General features: G+C 43.0%; 1 protein-coding gene across 8 annotated transcripts in view; it reads right to left on the bottom strand.

Moving 5' to 3' along the window:
* GAPVD1 (GTPase activating protein and VPS9 domains 1) overlaps positions 1-12,820 on the bottom strand; it is a 28,440-nt gene that overhangs the window by 6,873 nt on the left and 8,747 nt on the right. For 6 of the 8 annotated variants that reach the window (XM_071454032.1, XM_071454031.1, XM_071454035.1 and 3 more), the window contains exons 6-11: positions 11,672-11,806; positions 11,377-11,566; positions 10,385-10,465; positions 9,426-9,586; positions 8,518-8,647; positions 7,521-7,765 (exon numbers count right to left, since the gene is read on the bottom strand). In XM_071454032.1, the coding sequence (XP_071310133.1) occupies positions 7,536-7,765; positions 8,518-8,647; positions 9,426-9,586; positions 10,385-10,465; positions 11,377-11,566; positions 11,672-11,806 (927 nt within the window). In that variant the 3' untranslated portion in view covers positions 7,521-7,535. Of the gene's footprint in view, positions 1-78; positions 239-859; positions 970-1,331; positions 1,462-1,938; positions 2,062-2,715; positions 2,797-3,167; positions 3,256-3,759; positions 4,134-4,264; positions 4,343-4,789; positions 4,910-5,463; positions 5,599-6,202; positions 6,344-6,655; positions 6,830-7,520; positions 7,766-8,517; positions 8,648-9,425; positions 9,587-10,384; positions 10,466-11,376; positions 11,567-11,671; positions 11,807-12,820 lie in introns of those variants that run through there. The other 2 variants (XM_071454038.1, XM_071454037.1) reach the window with 2 other exon arrangements.

The raw sequence follows: 12,820 nt of genomic DNA, 5'->3' as shown, positions 1-12,820 counted from the left end.
CAAAAGGGATCTTCCCAACCTTCTGGTGGATAAAGACACGGAGTGGGAGCCCCAGCTGAGCAGCCCCTGCCCAGGTACCTGTAGTCCTCGGCGATGGAGGCCAGCAGCTTGCGGCAGGTGCGGTTGTCGAAGCGGCTCACGCAGCGCATCGTCTCCTGCAGCTGCGCCATCAGGTTTTTGTCCTGCAGGTTGATGGCTTCAGCCAGCTGAACTTTCAAGAAGCACACAATTTCATTATCTAATAAAGAACAAAGGAAAAACATTAAGGAAAAGAAACGTAGGCACGATAAAAAAAAACTATCTTTGAATATGGGAAACACATTAATGGTTTAAAACAAAACTTCTGTACATTAGGGAATAAATGCTATTTTAGAACAATTTAAGAAGCCTTTTTGAATTTTCCAGCTATCAGAGGATAAGCCTCCATATCACTATCTTATCTAGCTTTTAGAACCATTCTGAAATGTGAAGAGGACCCCATGAGGTGACATATTCACCTGTCTGCAAATAAACCCAGAGTGAATGAAAGGATACAACACAACACATTTATACTAAATCAACATAAAGACCCAGTAAATCATTCAAGTGGCACGACTCCCAACAGCACATGTATTTTCAGAGTCTATTCTATAGCTTCAGGCTCTAACCTGCACTGTATCTGTGATACTTCATTACAAAAAAATCTGAGAGCAGGCTGAGATGGCAGCTTGCCTGTGGAGTAAGAATGAAAACATTCTGGGGGCAAAAGGCAGCCTGTGCCCTCAATATTTATGGCAAAGAGAAGGGACCATAAATGGTGCAGTACAAGTGCTATTACACAGGGACAAGGAGAGACAAACACAGTGCAAAGAGCCTGTACCTTCAGGGTCTGTGTGGTCTGGGAGACCATTCCTTGTTGAATGTGTCAGCATCGGGAGGGCAACAGAATCTGCTGAACAAAGAGCCAATCTCAATTTCTTCTTTGCATCCCTTAAAGAGGAAAAATAGTTTCTTAACACAGTTGATGAGAGGTCTGCTTCTTCAATAAGAAATCTTTACTTTCTTTTTTATTTATGCCTAGAAGTTATTTAACATCATTTTAATATACAGCATTGTCAAGACCTTAGAATATCAGGTTTTTTTGATACAGCACCATTTTCAAAGGGATTTTCTACACACTGAATCTCTCTGTCCTCTCTGGTTACAAATATCCCTCCACCAGTGGAAATATGACAGTTTGAGATACATCAGTTTACAATGAATCTGCATTAAGATTCTTGTGGGAACCAGTCACACAGCTTCAGCTTTTAATTCTACTTTGTGGTTAAGATGAAACCTGGAAATGTCTTTACCTATAGGAGAAAGCAGAACCTTGTGGCTGTGCTACTTGGCTTGCAGAGTCTGGGAGGTCGTCTGCAGACATGTTCTGCAAAGCCTCATCCCGCGGGGAGTCGTGCATGCTCTCACCATCCCCAATCGCCTCTGGAAACCAAAAACACACTGCACCTCAAGAGAGGACTCAGAAGAAGAAACCAGACTAATTTCCTGCTCATCATTCTAAGGTCAGGGAGAGAATGGAGACAGCAAATAAACCAGCTTGTTCTGGATATATGAAAAAATGCACATTAAAACATACAACCTAGAAGCTCCTAAGAAAAAACTGCAAAAGTTTTGGAAGGCACTTCTTCAGTGCCATTTAAAACAAAACAAAAAACTGGTAGGAGATGTGCTATCAACACCCAGCTCCCTCAATGGCAACACAAAAGAGCTGTCCTTGGGAATACTGATTTAATTCCCAGCCTCTGAGGGACTGTCCCACAGATAATTTGACAAAACATTCCTTGTTCAGAGCTCACATTGTTCAGCTGCTAATACTAACATGGTCTAGAATACTGAAGTGCTTTTATCTTTAAGGAGCAGAAGCTATGTTGGTGGTGATTACAAAAGCCAGGTTCTCACCTGCACTGTCGTAGTTCACGATGGCTCCTTCACTGGGACTCGTTCTCTTGATTGCATTCCTGTATTTGTCCAGAATGTCCTCAGCAGCTTGTGCCTGTGCACTGAGCCTTGGGCTGGGATCATCTGAAAGGACCATAAAAAACAACAGGAGTTACCCTGGGCCAACTGAATGCAAATACAAAAACTCAAGCCTACACATTTGGACTCTGTTTTTAGCCAGATTAAACAAAGAGGTGCTTGTGTCCTGTGCAGCCCAAATTCAAATGTATTTATAAAGTCTGAAGCAAATCAGAAAACAAACAGTACAATCAAAGGGAACAAATGAAGTCAGATCCTGAGCAGATCCTCAGCACATTTATACTGCATACACAAATGGTTCTTGGGTATTTGAAGACTTCTAGAAAGGATCAGGCAAACAGAAAATGAAACACCCAGGTTCAAACCATGTTTAATTTAACACTTAAGTAACTATTACAGGACTGTGTGTACAGCTATCCTTACAGCTCAGCTGTGACAAGGACAGGAGTTCTATAATGAGGGTGGGGGAAAAGTGAGGACTTGAGTTGAGAATCCACTACATGCCCAGACAGACATGTGACAACTTAAAAACAGCCTTCAAGTCAGGAAATCTTTATCCATTTTCTTATTCAAAATGTCAGCTCTGAACACGAACTACAACAGCATGTACCTGTCTGTCAACAGCTACCTGGTGGGCACTCTGGAGCTCCAGGAGGCACACTCTGAGAGAAAATTACTATGATGATGTTATTCACATACCTTGAAGCGTTGCGTATCTGTCAGGCACCATGTCATCTTTGTCTTTTTCTTGTTTTTCTTTCTTCCTAAATGGAATAGGAGCTGAAAATGCAAGGTACCTCATCAAAGACTACTCTGAGATAATGGCCAAATACCAGAAACTTCAAGGAAGGGGCTAATGCAAAAAATGTTCATCAAATCAACTTCCATAAAAGCATAAGCTTATCCATGGGGTAGAGCAGAAGTGTGCTGTCATCACCTACAGCCAGCTCCACCTTTAACACACGTGAGGTCAGGCAGAACAGTTTTGCCTTCCAGGTACAGCACACTCTAGGGAGCTACTGCCAAGGGAGTCAGGTAGCTCCCTATTTTTATTTACATATTTATACTTTAACCATAAAGGCGACTAAAGAGATAATAAAGGCAGTGTGAACTCTGACTGAAGTACCAAACCTAGAGAGACATGATCCTACCTTTGGGCATGGCAGACACAAAACGTTTCCTCCACCAGGGCTTGTTCCTGTCAGACTTCTCATCATCACTGTCTTTCCGTTCCTCAATCTGCAGAAGGGCAGAGTCTACATTTGAGCATTTACCAAATCAAGTGTAAAGAGAAAATTTCTCCTTCACATCAGCTTTTGCTACACTGGCTGTAAAAACAGAACTACTGCAGAGCACAAAGAGCAGATTAAGTCAGAAATATCTCTCCTAAAGAAGACATCCCAAAAATGCAAACCCATAGCCTCAAAGAACCTTAGTTTCACTTATTTCTTTTTTAAAGAAAATTAATTTTCAGGCTGCTGCAATTTAACACTACAATGAATCCATTTCTGAAGTACCACCAGTAAACCTCATCCAGTAAATTTAAGAAAAGCCAGATCCATTTAAGCCACTCTGAACATCTGCAGCTTTATCTTTTAAAACATTACTGGCCAATGTTTAAAGGATAACAAAAGTGTGTTGTAATTCCTTAGCTAAAGACACTTAATTCCAACTTTCTGGCATTGGATGTGTAGTTAAAGTGGGCATGAGAGACACAAATAAAATGCTAAATAGAAGCCTCACCTCTCCCCTGGAGGAGTCCTTGCTGGGAGATGAAGATGACGACTGAGAGGCGGCCGCCAGCGCCGCTGCCCCGGCGCTGCTGGAGGCCATGGGCAGCTCCCTGTCCTCGTTGCCAGCCCTCCTGTTCCAGCCAGGATCACTCATGGGCCTCCTGCCCGAGGACACGATGTCGGAGCTCCTGCTGCGCACCAGCCTCTCGGGGTACGAGTGTCTCTGCTTGAAGGCTTCCAGCTCCGCCGGCACCAGGGCGTGGCAGCCAAAGTTGGGCAGCCGGGCCTCGTTCCCTCCCACAGCTCCCTCCAGGATGGGCGGGTCTGGAGGTGGGTGAGAGGGTCTTGCATAGTGCACTTTAGGCCTTACTACAGCTGACACACCTGGGCTCACAAGCAGAAAAGAAGCCACATATTTCTTTCAATATTATTCCAAATTACCTGATTACCTGCTACTAACATAGAAGCACTGAAAATGCCTGTTTTTAAAACAAAGCTTAATCTTTATAACTCACCCTCATTTGAGGACAGAGGGTCAAACAATGCAAGCAAGGAATCTGTCTGAGAAGGAGGAGATGTCAAGTGACTGGCTCCTGAAATACAGAGAGAGCAAAGTTAGTGACATGCCAAAACTGCCTCCAACGTGAGAGACGCTGGAAAAACAGACTTCAGCAACAAAAGTTTACAAAACTTATACTGCAAAGTATTTGTAAAGATATTCTGTGTGGAAAGATCTCTGTAGTACCTTGAAATGATCAAAGAGTTACATCACAAAAAATGGGGAATTCTTGAGGAGCAGCCCAGCTCCAAAATGCAAGAGGAGAGTCAATGTGGTCAAACCAAATTAGGGATCTTAGATCTAGTACTCAAGCTCTAGTACAGCAAAGCACTGGAGCCTCTTTGTCAAACAAATACAGTACTGGCAAATAAGGAAAATATTTAGCTTAGTCACTAGCACTTTGAAATTGGGGAGAAATTGTAAAATTCAAGGAGTCCATAAATGTCACTTGTTTTTATCAGATTCCAGATAAGTAACTTACCATGGGCTGTTTCATCCATGTCAGGACTTGTTACAGAATCTTTGCCCCCAAAGTCAGAGCTACATTCCGACCTGAGATCCTCAATCTTGTTAGGAATATCTTCAGATGTTGCACTAATACCTTACACATAACAAAAGAAGCATCTGTAATAGTCTTTCAAAGAGCAAGGAAGCAAAATCCTGAGGCTGTTAAAATGTTTGGTGGACAGTGAGTAATCAAGTTCCAACTCACAGTAGCACCTACAGACATTACAAAATTCTATACTCATAAAACAACAGTTTATTTTTGCTCTACATCTTCAAAAGTGTTACCATCGCCATGAATAGACTCTGACAAGAGGCATTAGAAAGACATCCCATTCTTATATACTTGGCAGAAAATGAAGAACTAGAGCTACGATTTATTTAAATAAAACAAGTTGTTTTAAATGCAAGAAAGTTTAGAGTTTCTTCCAAAGCAACACTCTCTGCTAACCACTGCTATTGCAGCACAGGGCATCCACCTCTCTGCTGCCTTTTTTATTTCTTCTGTGAGGTGAACAAAGAATCACAGCTTTGAAAATTCCAGAGCAAGCGCAGGAAATTGTTTTATGAGTGATGATAAATAAAGCACGAGCAGCAGAGCGAGTGCTGCCCGTGCTGCGATGGAGCAGCACTGTCAGACAGTTCACACACCTGACACAACGCTCAGGCCGGGGGTGCTGGGCCGAGAGCTGACCTCCCTCACATCTGTGTCATCAGACGTGCTACCCAGCCCAGAGCAGCTCTCCAGCTCCTGCAGCCTCTCCTCCTGCTTTAAATCTGGAGCCTCTACAAAAGGGAGACAACGGACAGCAGAGAGAGAAAGTGTCATCACTCAATGCCATGCTCCCTAAACATTCACAAGCAGAAGGAAGGGGTGGGGGTGATTTAGTGCATCAAGTTTTTAGGGAACTCAACCATTTCAGCAGGAGTTTTCTTATATCCTTTGGTACAGAAGGCAGGACTCTGCACAGACAGCAATGCTCTGTCTGCACAGGCATGCTAAGGAGTGTTACTGTTTTAATTGTTGTATGTCTTAGACAACAGGATAGAGTCACATCTTCACTAACCAAAGTAAACCGTGGTCCTGGATAGGTCCTACCATAGGGAAGGAAAGCAAGCACAAATTTGCTCTGAAAACCCTTCTCTTCCCCTTCAGACCTTAAGAATTTTTTAGGTAATAGAAGTCTCTCCCAATGCTTTCCATCTTCGTTCTGTCTAGGAGCATTTTGTCCTTTTAATCCTGGAAGTATTTGCAAAAACTAACTTAAACCTAGGACAGTAATTTCTTGAAGAAAGAGGAAGAGGAAGAGGCTGCTGTTTTGCATTCTATGCCTCTGGAAGAGTCTTAGAATCATGCTAAAGAAATATGCAAAAACTGCCCGATTCTGACCTGAGTCACTTGGTAATACTTCCACACTCCACGCCTCACTTGTGGTTTCTGATATGGTTGAACCTGTGCAGGGATCAAGCAACACGGATCCTGAACCTGGCAAACACAGCAAGCTGCCTAGCATGTTCTCTGCAGCTGCACCTGCAAAAGTAAAGCCGGAGCGTATGGCTAGAGCTGGGCTGGGGCATCAGCTCTAGAGAGAAAAGGAAGAACACCTCTTAAGTGGCCTTGGTAAAGCAATCAGGAAACACAACGGTGAAAAGAAACCAGTAACTAAGCACAGTCCAGGTCATGCACACAAAAATCCTCCTAGAGCAAATCTCCAGTGGAATCTGTGGAAATGCCCCTGTTGAGGAAGGGAGGAGGAGGAGGAGGAGGAGGAGGAGGAGGAGGAGGGCTCTGCAGCCTCAGGTTCCAGAGCAGCACAGGACCTACCCAGAGCACACCCGTTACCTGCAATCTCCTGCAGCCGGTCCTCGTCGATGTTGGGGTCGAAGTCACTTCCCAAGACATCTGTGCTCCAGGTCTCACTCACAGTTTCTGAAATGTCTCTGTCATCAGTCAAACCCATCATGTCACGGATTTCAAACTTACGGAGCTTGTCATCCAGGTTATCCTGAGTGGTGGCTGTGGAAAAAGAAACAGTTCTTGATTTTCTGAAAGGCTTCTCCAATTATTTCAGAGTGAAAGCCTGTAAGAGTACATTAGGAAAAAAATCCCAAACAAACAGTCCCCTAATTCTGTCAGGCAAGGCAGTGGTTAAAGGAAGGCCTGTAAAGCACTATTACACTACTCAGGAAATGCTGCCTGAAAAAAAATTAAGACATAAGAAGAAAAATCGGGAAGTACACATGGCAATCTATCAACTAAATTGACAGAAAAAATAAATTAAAGGTAGTGCTACAAAGACACTGATACAATTCCTGTAGAGGAACAGGATCACAGAAAAGCTGAGGGCTCCAGGGATCATTCCAGCCCAAACTCCCTGCCCTGGTCAAGGACACCAGGTTGCTCATGATCATGTCCAGTCATATTTTGAGCATCTCTAGGTTGGAGACACCACAACCTCTGGGCAACCTGTTCAGTGATTGACAAATGGACATTAAAGAGAAAATTATCCAGATACTTCCAGACTACTCCAATCCAGATTACCCCATTCCTGAAGGGAAGAGCTTGATATCAAGCAAAACTTTACAGTTTCCTATAAAGGACTTAAGTCTCAAAATTCCAGGTGATTTCCTTTTCCTAACAACAGATTACAAAGGAAATTTCTAGGGGGAAAAAAATACCAAAACCACAAATAAATACAAGAGCAGCTGCACAAGGAAAAGGTCTATTTTTTTTTCCTTGAATTCATCAGTTTTGCAACCTCTTTCCACAAAGACTTTGGTTCAGCATGTCCAGCAGCTGAGGCCCTGGGAGGAGAGTGGCACCTGCCTTGCTCGTGCTCCAGCAGCTGCAGAGCCTCCACGCCGTTGCTGCCCGAGGGGCCCGCGCCCAGCTCCGACACCGACTCCCCCTCCAGGTCCAGGGAGGACACCGAGTTGGAGCGGTTGGAAGGGCCTGGGAACACAGATTTACTTTAGAACTCATTTGAATAACAGCTCCTACATATACAGCATTAACAATTCAGGACACAAAACTCACCAGAAAAATTACAAGGAATGAAGTAGCAGTTCCAACGGAAAATATTGAATTGCACCACTACTGTACTTGGCTGGAACTTAAAAGCCAATAAAGTCTTTGTCTTTAACTTATTTACTTGTTCATGAATTTGCTTATTTTGAGGAGATAGAGCAAAAACTAAGTTATGGAAGTTGTACATAATAATGCAAAAGTGATCGAACCTCTTCCGTCCCACAGATATCTGTGCTTTGTTATGTCTGAGGTTCATATAAAGGAGTTGGGCAGAAACTATTCTGAGATATGTAACAGCTAATAGGACACAACGAAAAATAAGTCTGAGAGATTCAAGTTTAGAGCCAAGTTAGATTATCTTAATAACTAGTACTGCACTTACGTTTAAAACAGAAAAAAAACCAAACCCAAAAATCCCTCTATTTTCTCTTTTTAAACACACTTAGTCTTTTTCTTCCCAACTCTCAAAATCAGTTATGTCTTTGTAGGTCAAAATTTAGCTCCAGGCTTTATTCTCTGAACAACTAAGAAAGAAGACAGGCTCTCAGAGTGAAATAGCACAGTCTTCAAAACAGCAAAGCCAAGATGCTGTATTTAACACACCTTCCTTTTACAGTTAAGGGGGAAAAAACCCAACAGTGCAACAAAACTTCTTCAAGACTTAAGCAGCCCTTCACCTTCAGATATTCCTTCCAGATTGTCACTGCAGAGGGAGAAGCGCAAGGTTTTGTCAGGTTTGCCATGGAGCTTGTTCTCGTCGATGGGGACATCTCCCTGCCCACCATCTGCAAGCTGCATGTTTAACACCTGCAGGGTGGCAGAGAGAAACAGGACTTCATTAAAATCATCTATTTTTCAGATAACAAACAGCAAATAAAACAACGTTTTTGTATTGTTAATGGAACAATCAAATTTCTTACATTCTGTTAGAAAAAAGACAGCAACCTCTCAAGTCAGAGCCTGGGGAGAAAGCAAGGAACCACCCCATGGACATTGGGAATGTCCTGATAACAAGGGAGCCACAGCTCCCTCATCAACCCCAGAGCAGAGCAGCATGGAAAGGATCTGCACCAGGCTGCCAGAGGAGATAACCCCAACCACCAGGCAGGGAGCAAAGCTGGAAGCAGCAGCTGTGCTGCAGCTGGAGAAGGAAAAGGCTGAACACCAGCCCTGCCCCAGGAACAGTCTGCAGGCACTGATGGCACTGTGAGCTCAGCTCTGCCCCCATGAGAACCTGGGCCTGTGCCTTTCATGAGCTGCCAAAAGCATCAGGATCAGTGCTCCAGTTCTGCCATTCACTGTGTCCCTGGAGCCAAAGGACAGGGCATGCAGAGACACAGCAGTTTCTTAATGCTCAGAAACAAGAGCTCAGGTTGCTCTTAAGCTTCTTAAGTGAGGGAACAAACCCACCACCAAAGGCCAGTTTGGAAGCTACAACCCCCAAGCTCAGTAACACACAGCAAGGATTTAAACTCCCATTCCAGCTTTATTACCAAACTTAGCTTTGTACCCTCCCTGCTGTGCTATTAGGGAAAACAGAGGCTGCATGGTTCAAAACATCTGAGATGTCATCGTTTCTGGGTACCTCATTTTCTGACATCATTCCTGGAGTAATCTGTGGACCTGTCCCCAAGGAAATCACCAGCACTTCTTCAGGCTGCACTTCTGGAATAGTCTCCTGGGAGGATCCTTCATGATCTCCATGCTGGTCCATTAGCATGTTTGATCTACTTCTGCTTCGAGTGGCTAAGAAAATATTTCAAAATATCCACATTAGAATGTTTTTTCTTTTGTTTAAGGAGGAAAAAAGACAACATAATGGAAATACAGAACTGTAGCGTTTTAATTAGCAACACACACTAAGTAAATTTTCAAAATCAAAGTGTTATTAAACTTTTGAGAGATGGAACTGATGTTTAAACTTGCGTACTGCCCTGTGGAAAAGGAAACTTTCAACATAAAAGTTGAGAAGCAGAAAAACAAGGTACACTGTGACTTGTCTGACAACAGCAATTCAGCCTATTCCAACCACAGAGAGACCTTTTATACATTATATGAGAAAATTAAGTTTGTTACTAAAAAAAGGTCTAGGTTTCTGTGGTTTAAAACTCTAATAATTTGTTTAAAAGGCTTTTTCTCCTAAGAAGTAGAAAATCTTATTCTAACAGGTGTCTCAAACCCAGACACACAATACAACATCAGGTGGTTTGCTCTCATTACTTTTCCACTCTTATGTCCCCTTTTCAACTGGCCTCAGATTCCCACATTTGGCTCCACAGAAATAAAAACACCCACATGAAATTAAGGCTTCTAAGAATGGCAGCATGACACCAATTGCTACTTTATTTGACCCAAGGAAAACAAGGGAAGTGTGCAGAAGTGGTAGCCAGATTCTGATTATCTGGCAGAGGGGTTTTTAAAACCCACATGCACACAAAACAAGTTCATATACTGCAGAAATCTGCCAGGGTGGCCCAAAGGCATGCTGAGTGATGTGACACGAGTCAGAGTTGCACAGAAGAATGGAAAGAGGGCATTACCCACCAAAAGGGGTTACTAGAGTTATGTGAGCTGACAGATTGGTAGCAGAGGTATCCCAGGCAGTAATCGCTGCCAACTGCTGTCCTGGAGTTCGAAAGCATTGAAATGAAACAAAAGAAACAAAAACTTTGAGCAAAAGCTATTTTATACCATAAAATAAATGCTGTAAAGTGCCACTACTTTAGAGGTGTAAGACCAGAACCATTCAAAAGCAGAGTTAAACCAACATGGGACAGGTTTGTTTTGGGGGTGGTTTTTTGGGGTTTTTTGCCACTTATTGGCCTCTGTATATTTTCATCCTTTTACACACCAACACCAAATCTCTTGAACAAAAATATCCCACATGGTCATATTCACATAAATATCCACTGAAGAAGAGTACCACACTTCCTATTTTAAAGGAAAGTATTAAAGTATTATTAACATGGAAAAAATCCAGACCCAGAAATCCTATAAAAAAACCAAAACCCAACCAACCTAAAATTGCATGCAGAATACTGACAGTTGGAATTAGAGCAGGCAAGGAATGGAGAAAGGACAAACTTTCTCTTCTCTTCACATACTCTAAAAGTCCTGCTCCTGCTTGCTCATCCTCCTGTCCATTTGTTCTCTAACAAAAATGTTAAACTTACTCTAATCCCACTAATTAAATGCCTCTGTTTCCATCTTACTACTTTACTAAGCAATTTTGCCCCTTGATCTGCTTCCCACCTTCAAACCTTCCCTTTATTGTCACTGCCAATCACCACCATTACAACTCCCAACCACTCCAGAAATTTCCTCCAGTTCAGGCTGGAGTGATGAAGGTCATTCACCACACTTGCATTAGACACTAAGGAAGTTACCAGGGTTTAAGAAAAATTCTTACCATCTACACAGAAAAAGTAGGAATTGAAGGTGTAGATGAAGAGTAAGGCCAAGAGATGACTGAGAAATTGGCACAGAAATGCCCGAGGTGTCAGAAACCCGGCGGGAGCTCCGCTCGCTCTCCTTACCTATGGGCAGTCGGTTTTTTTTGTTGGCTGGAGTAGTTGCAGGAGAAAGCTGGGGGGTGTTATATGGAGTCATTTCAAGGCTGCTGCTTTTCCCTGGTTTGTTCTGGGGTAAATTTGCCAGCAAGTTTTCCAAAGCCATCCGATCTTCCTTGAGCTGATCGCTTGACATCACGTTCCGCATGAAGCCAACCTAAACACAGACAATGGTTTTGGTGAGAGCTGCAGTGCAGACCAGCCTGCTTTGGCCAAGGTGGCCAGGAGGGAGCAGGTCCTTTCCAGCAGCAGGAGGCATTACCAGGGCAGTGAGCTGGCTGTAGGTCATGTACACCACGGTGCGGCTCAGCCCCTCCAGCAGGTTCACGGCCGACATCGGCGGAGTCTCGACCGCGCGCCCATCGATCACCACGTCCAGGAAAGCAGCAACACAGCTCTGAGAGAGCAGACAGCAGGAATGAGACACCCTCCCTAGAGTTTGGGATGAAACTTATGGCAGGAGTTAAGTAGCCTACAGAATAATTAAAGTTTCGCTTCCTACTTCTGCAATCTTGGGATAAAATAGCAGAAATTTTAAGGTCACTGAAGAAAAAGCAAGGAAAGTGTGCAGGTACTTTTAGCATTTCCTTTGTTCCTTTCCTGCTTTCCAAAGTGTTACATACTTAAGTGTCCTCTTACAATTTAAGGGAAAAATAACGGAAATAAACAGGCCCTTCCTGAAGGATCTGCTGAGCACAGACTGAAAATGAAACAAAGAAGCAACAACGACGTCCCTTTCTAATCTGAGTGAAAAAGTTACTTTACAATAAATGTGTAGCTTTGTGTGGTGACTGTGTAACAACTAGAATTACCAAAACCTGGACAGATACAAGGTTACCAAGGATGCCAACAGGTTTTTAAACACTTGACAATCTATCAAAGGTCATCAGCTTCACTGCTGCTCTGATGAAGGTACCTGCTCTATGGCTACAGATGGATTCATACTACCAGGAAAAGCCGAATAAAAAAAGCAAAACTATGCAAAAAAGAAAGAGAAGTTACTTGCACTAAGAAATTACTTGGTGTTAAGACAGACGTTATACTGAGGCTGTTTTCAGATCAAAGTGTTTCATTAGGTTCAGTTGAAAAGCCACAGATAGGAATTCAGTGTTTCACAGAAGCACAGAGAGGTTTGGGGTGGAAGAACCTTAAAGACATCCAGTGCCAACCCCCATCATGGGCAGGGACACTTTCCACTAGACCAGGTTATTCCAAGCCCTGTCCAACCTGGCATTGAACACTTACAGTGCTCAGTTGAAAATACCATTTAATTTAATTTTTTAAATATTTTCTTTTAAGAGATATTAGGTCAGAGTAGAAGCAAGAATCCTCAACCCTTAATTCTAGTATTCACGATTTTTTTCCCCAGCTTCTTTCAGGATTTAATCTGCTTTTCATTACGTGTAACTTG

Source organism: Agelaius tricolor, unplaced genomic scaffold (genome assembly GCF_023055355.1).
Source record: "Agelaius tricolor isolate 1412-34295 unplaced genomic scaffold, bAgeTri1.0.p SCAF_38, whole genome shotgun sequence".
Classification (NCBI taxonomy): Eukaryota; Metazoa; Chordata; class Aves; order Passeriformes; family Icteridae; genus Agelaius; species Agelaius tricolor.
This window is presented reverse-complemented; position numbering and strand designations above follow the sequence as displayed.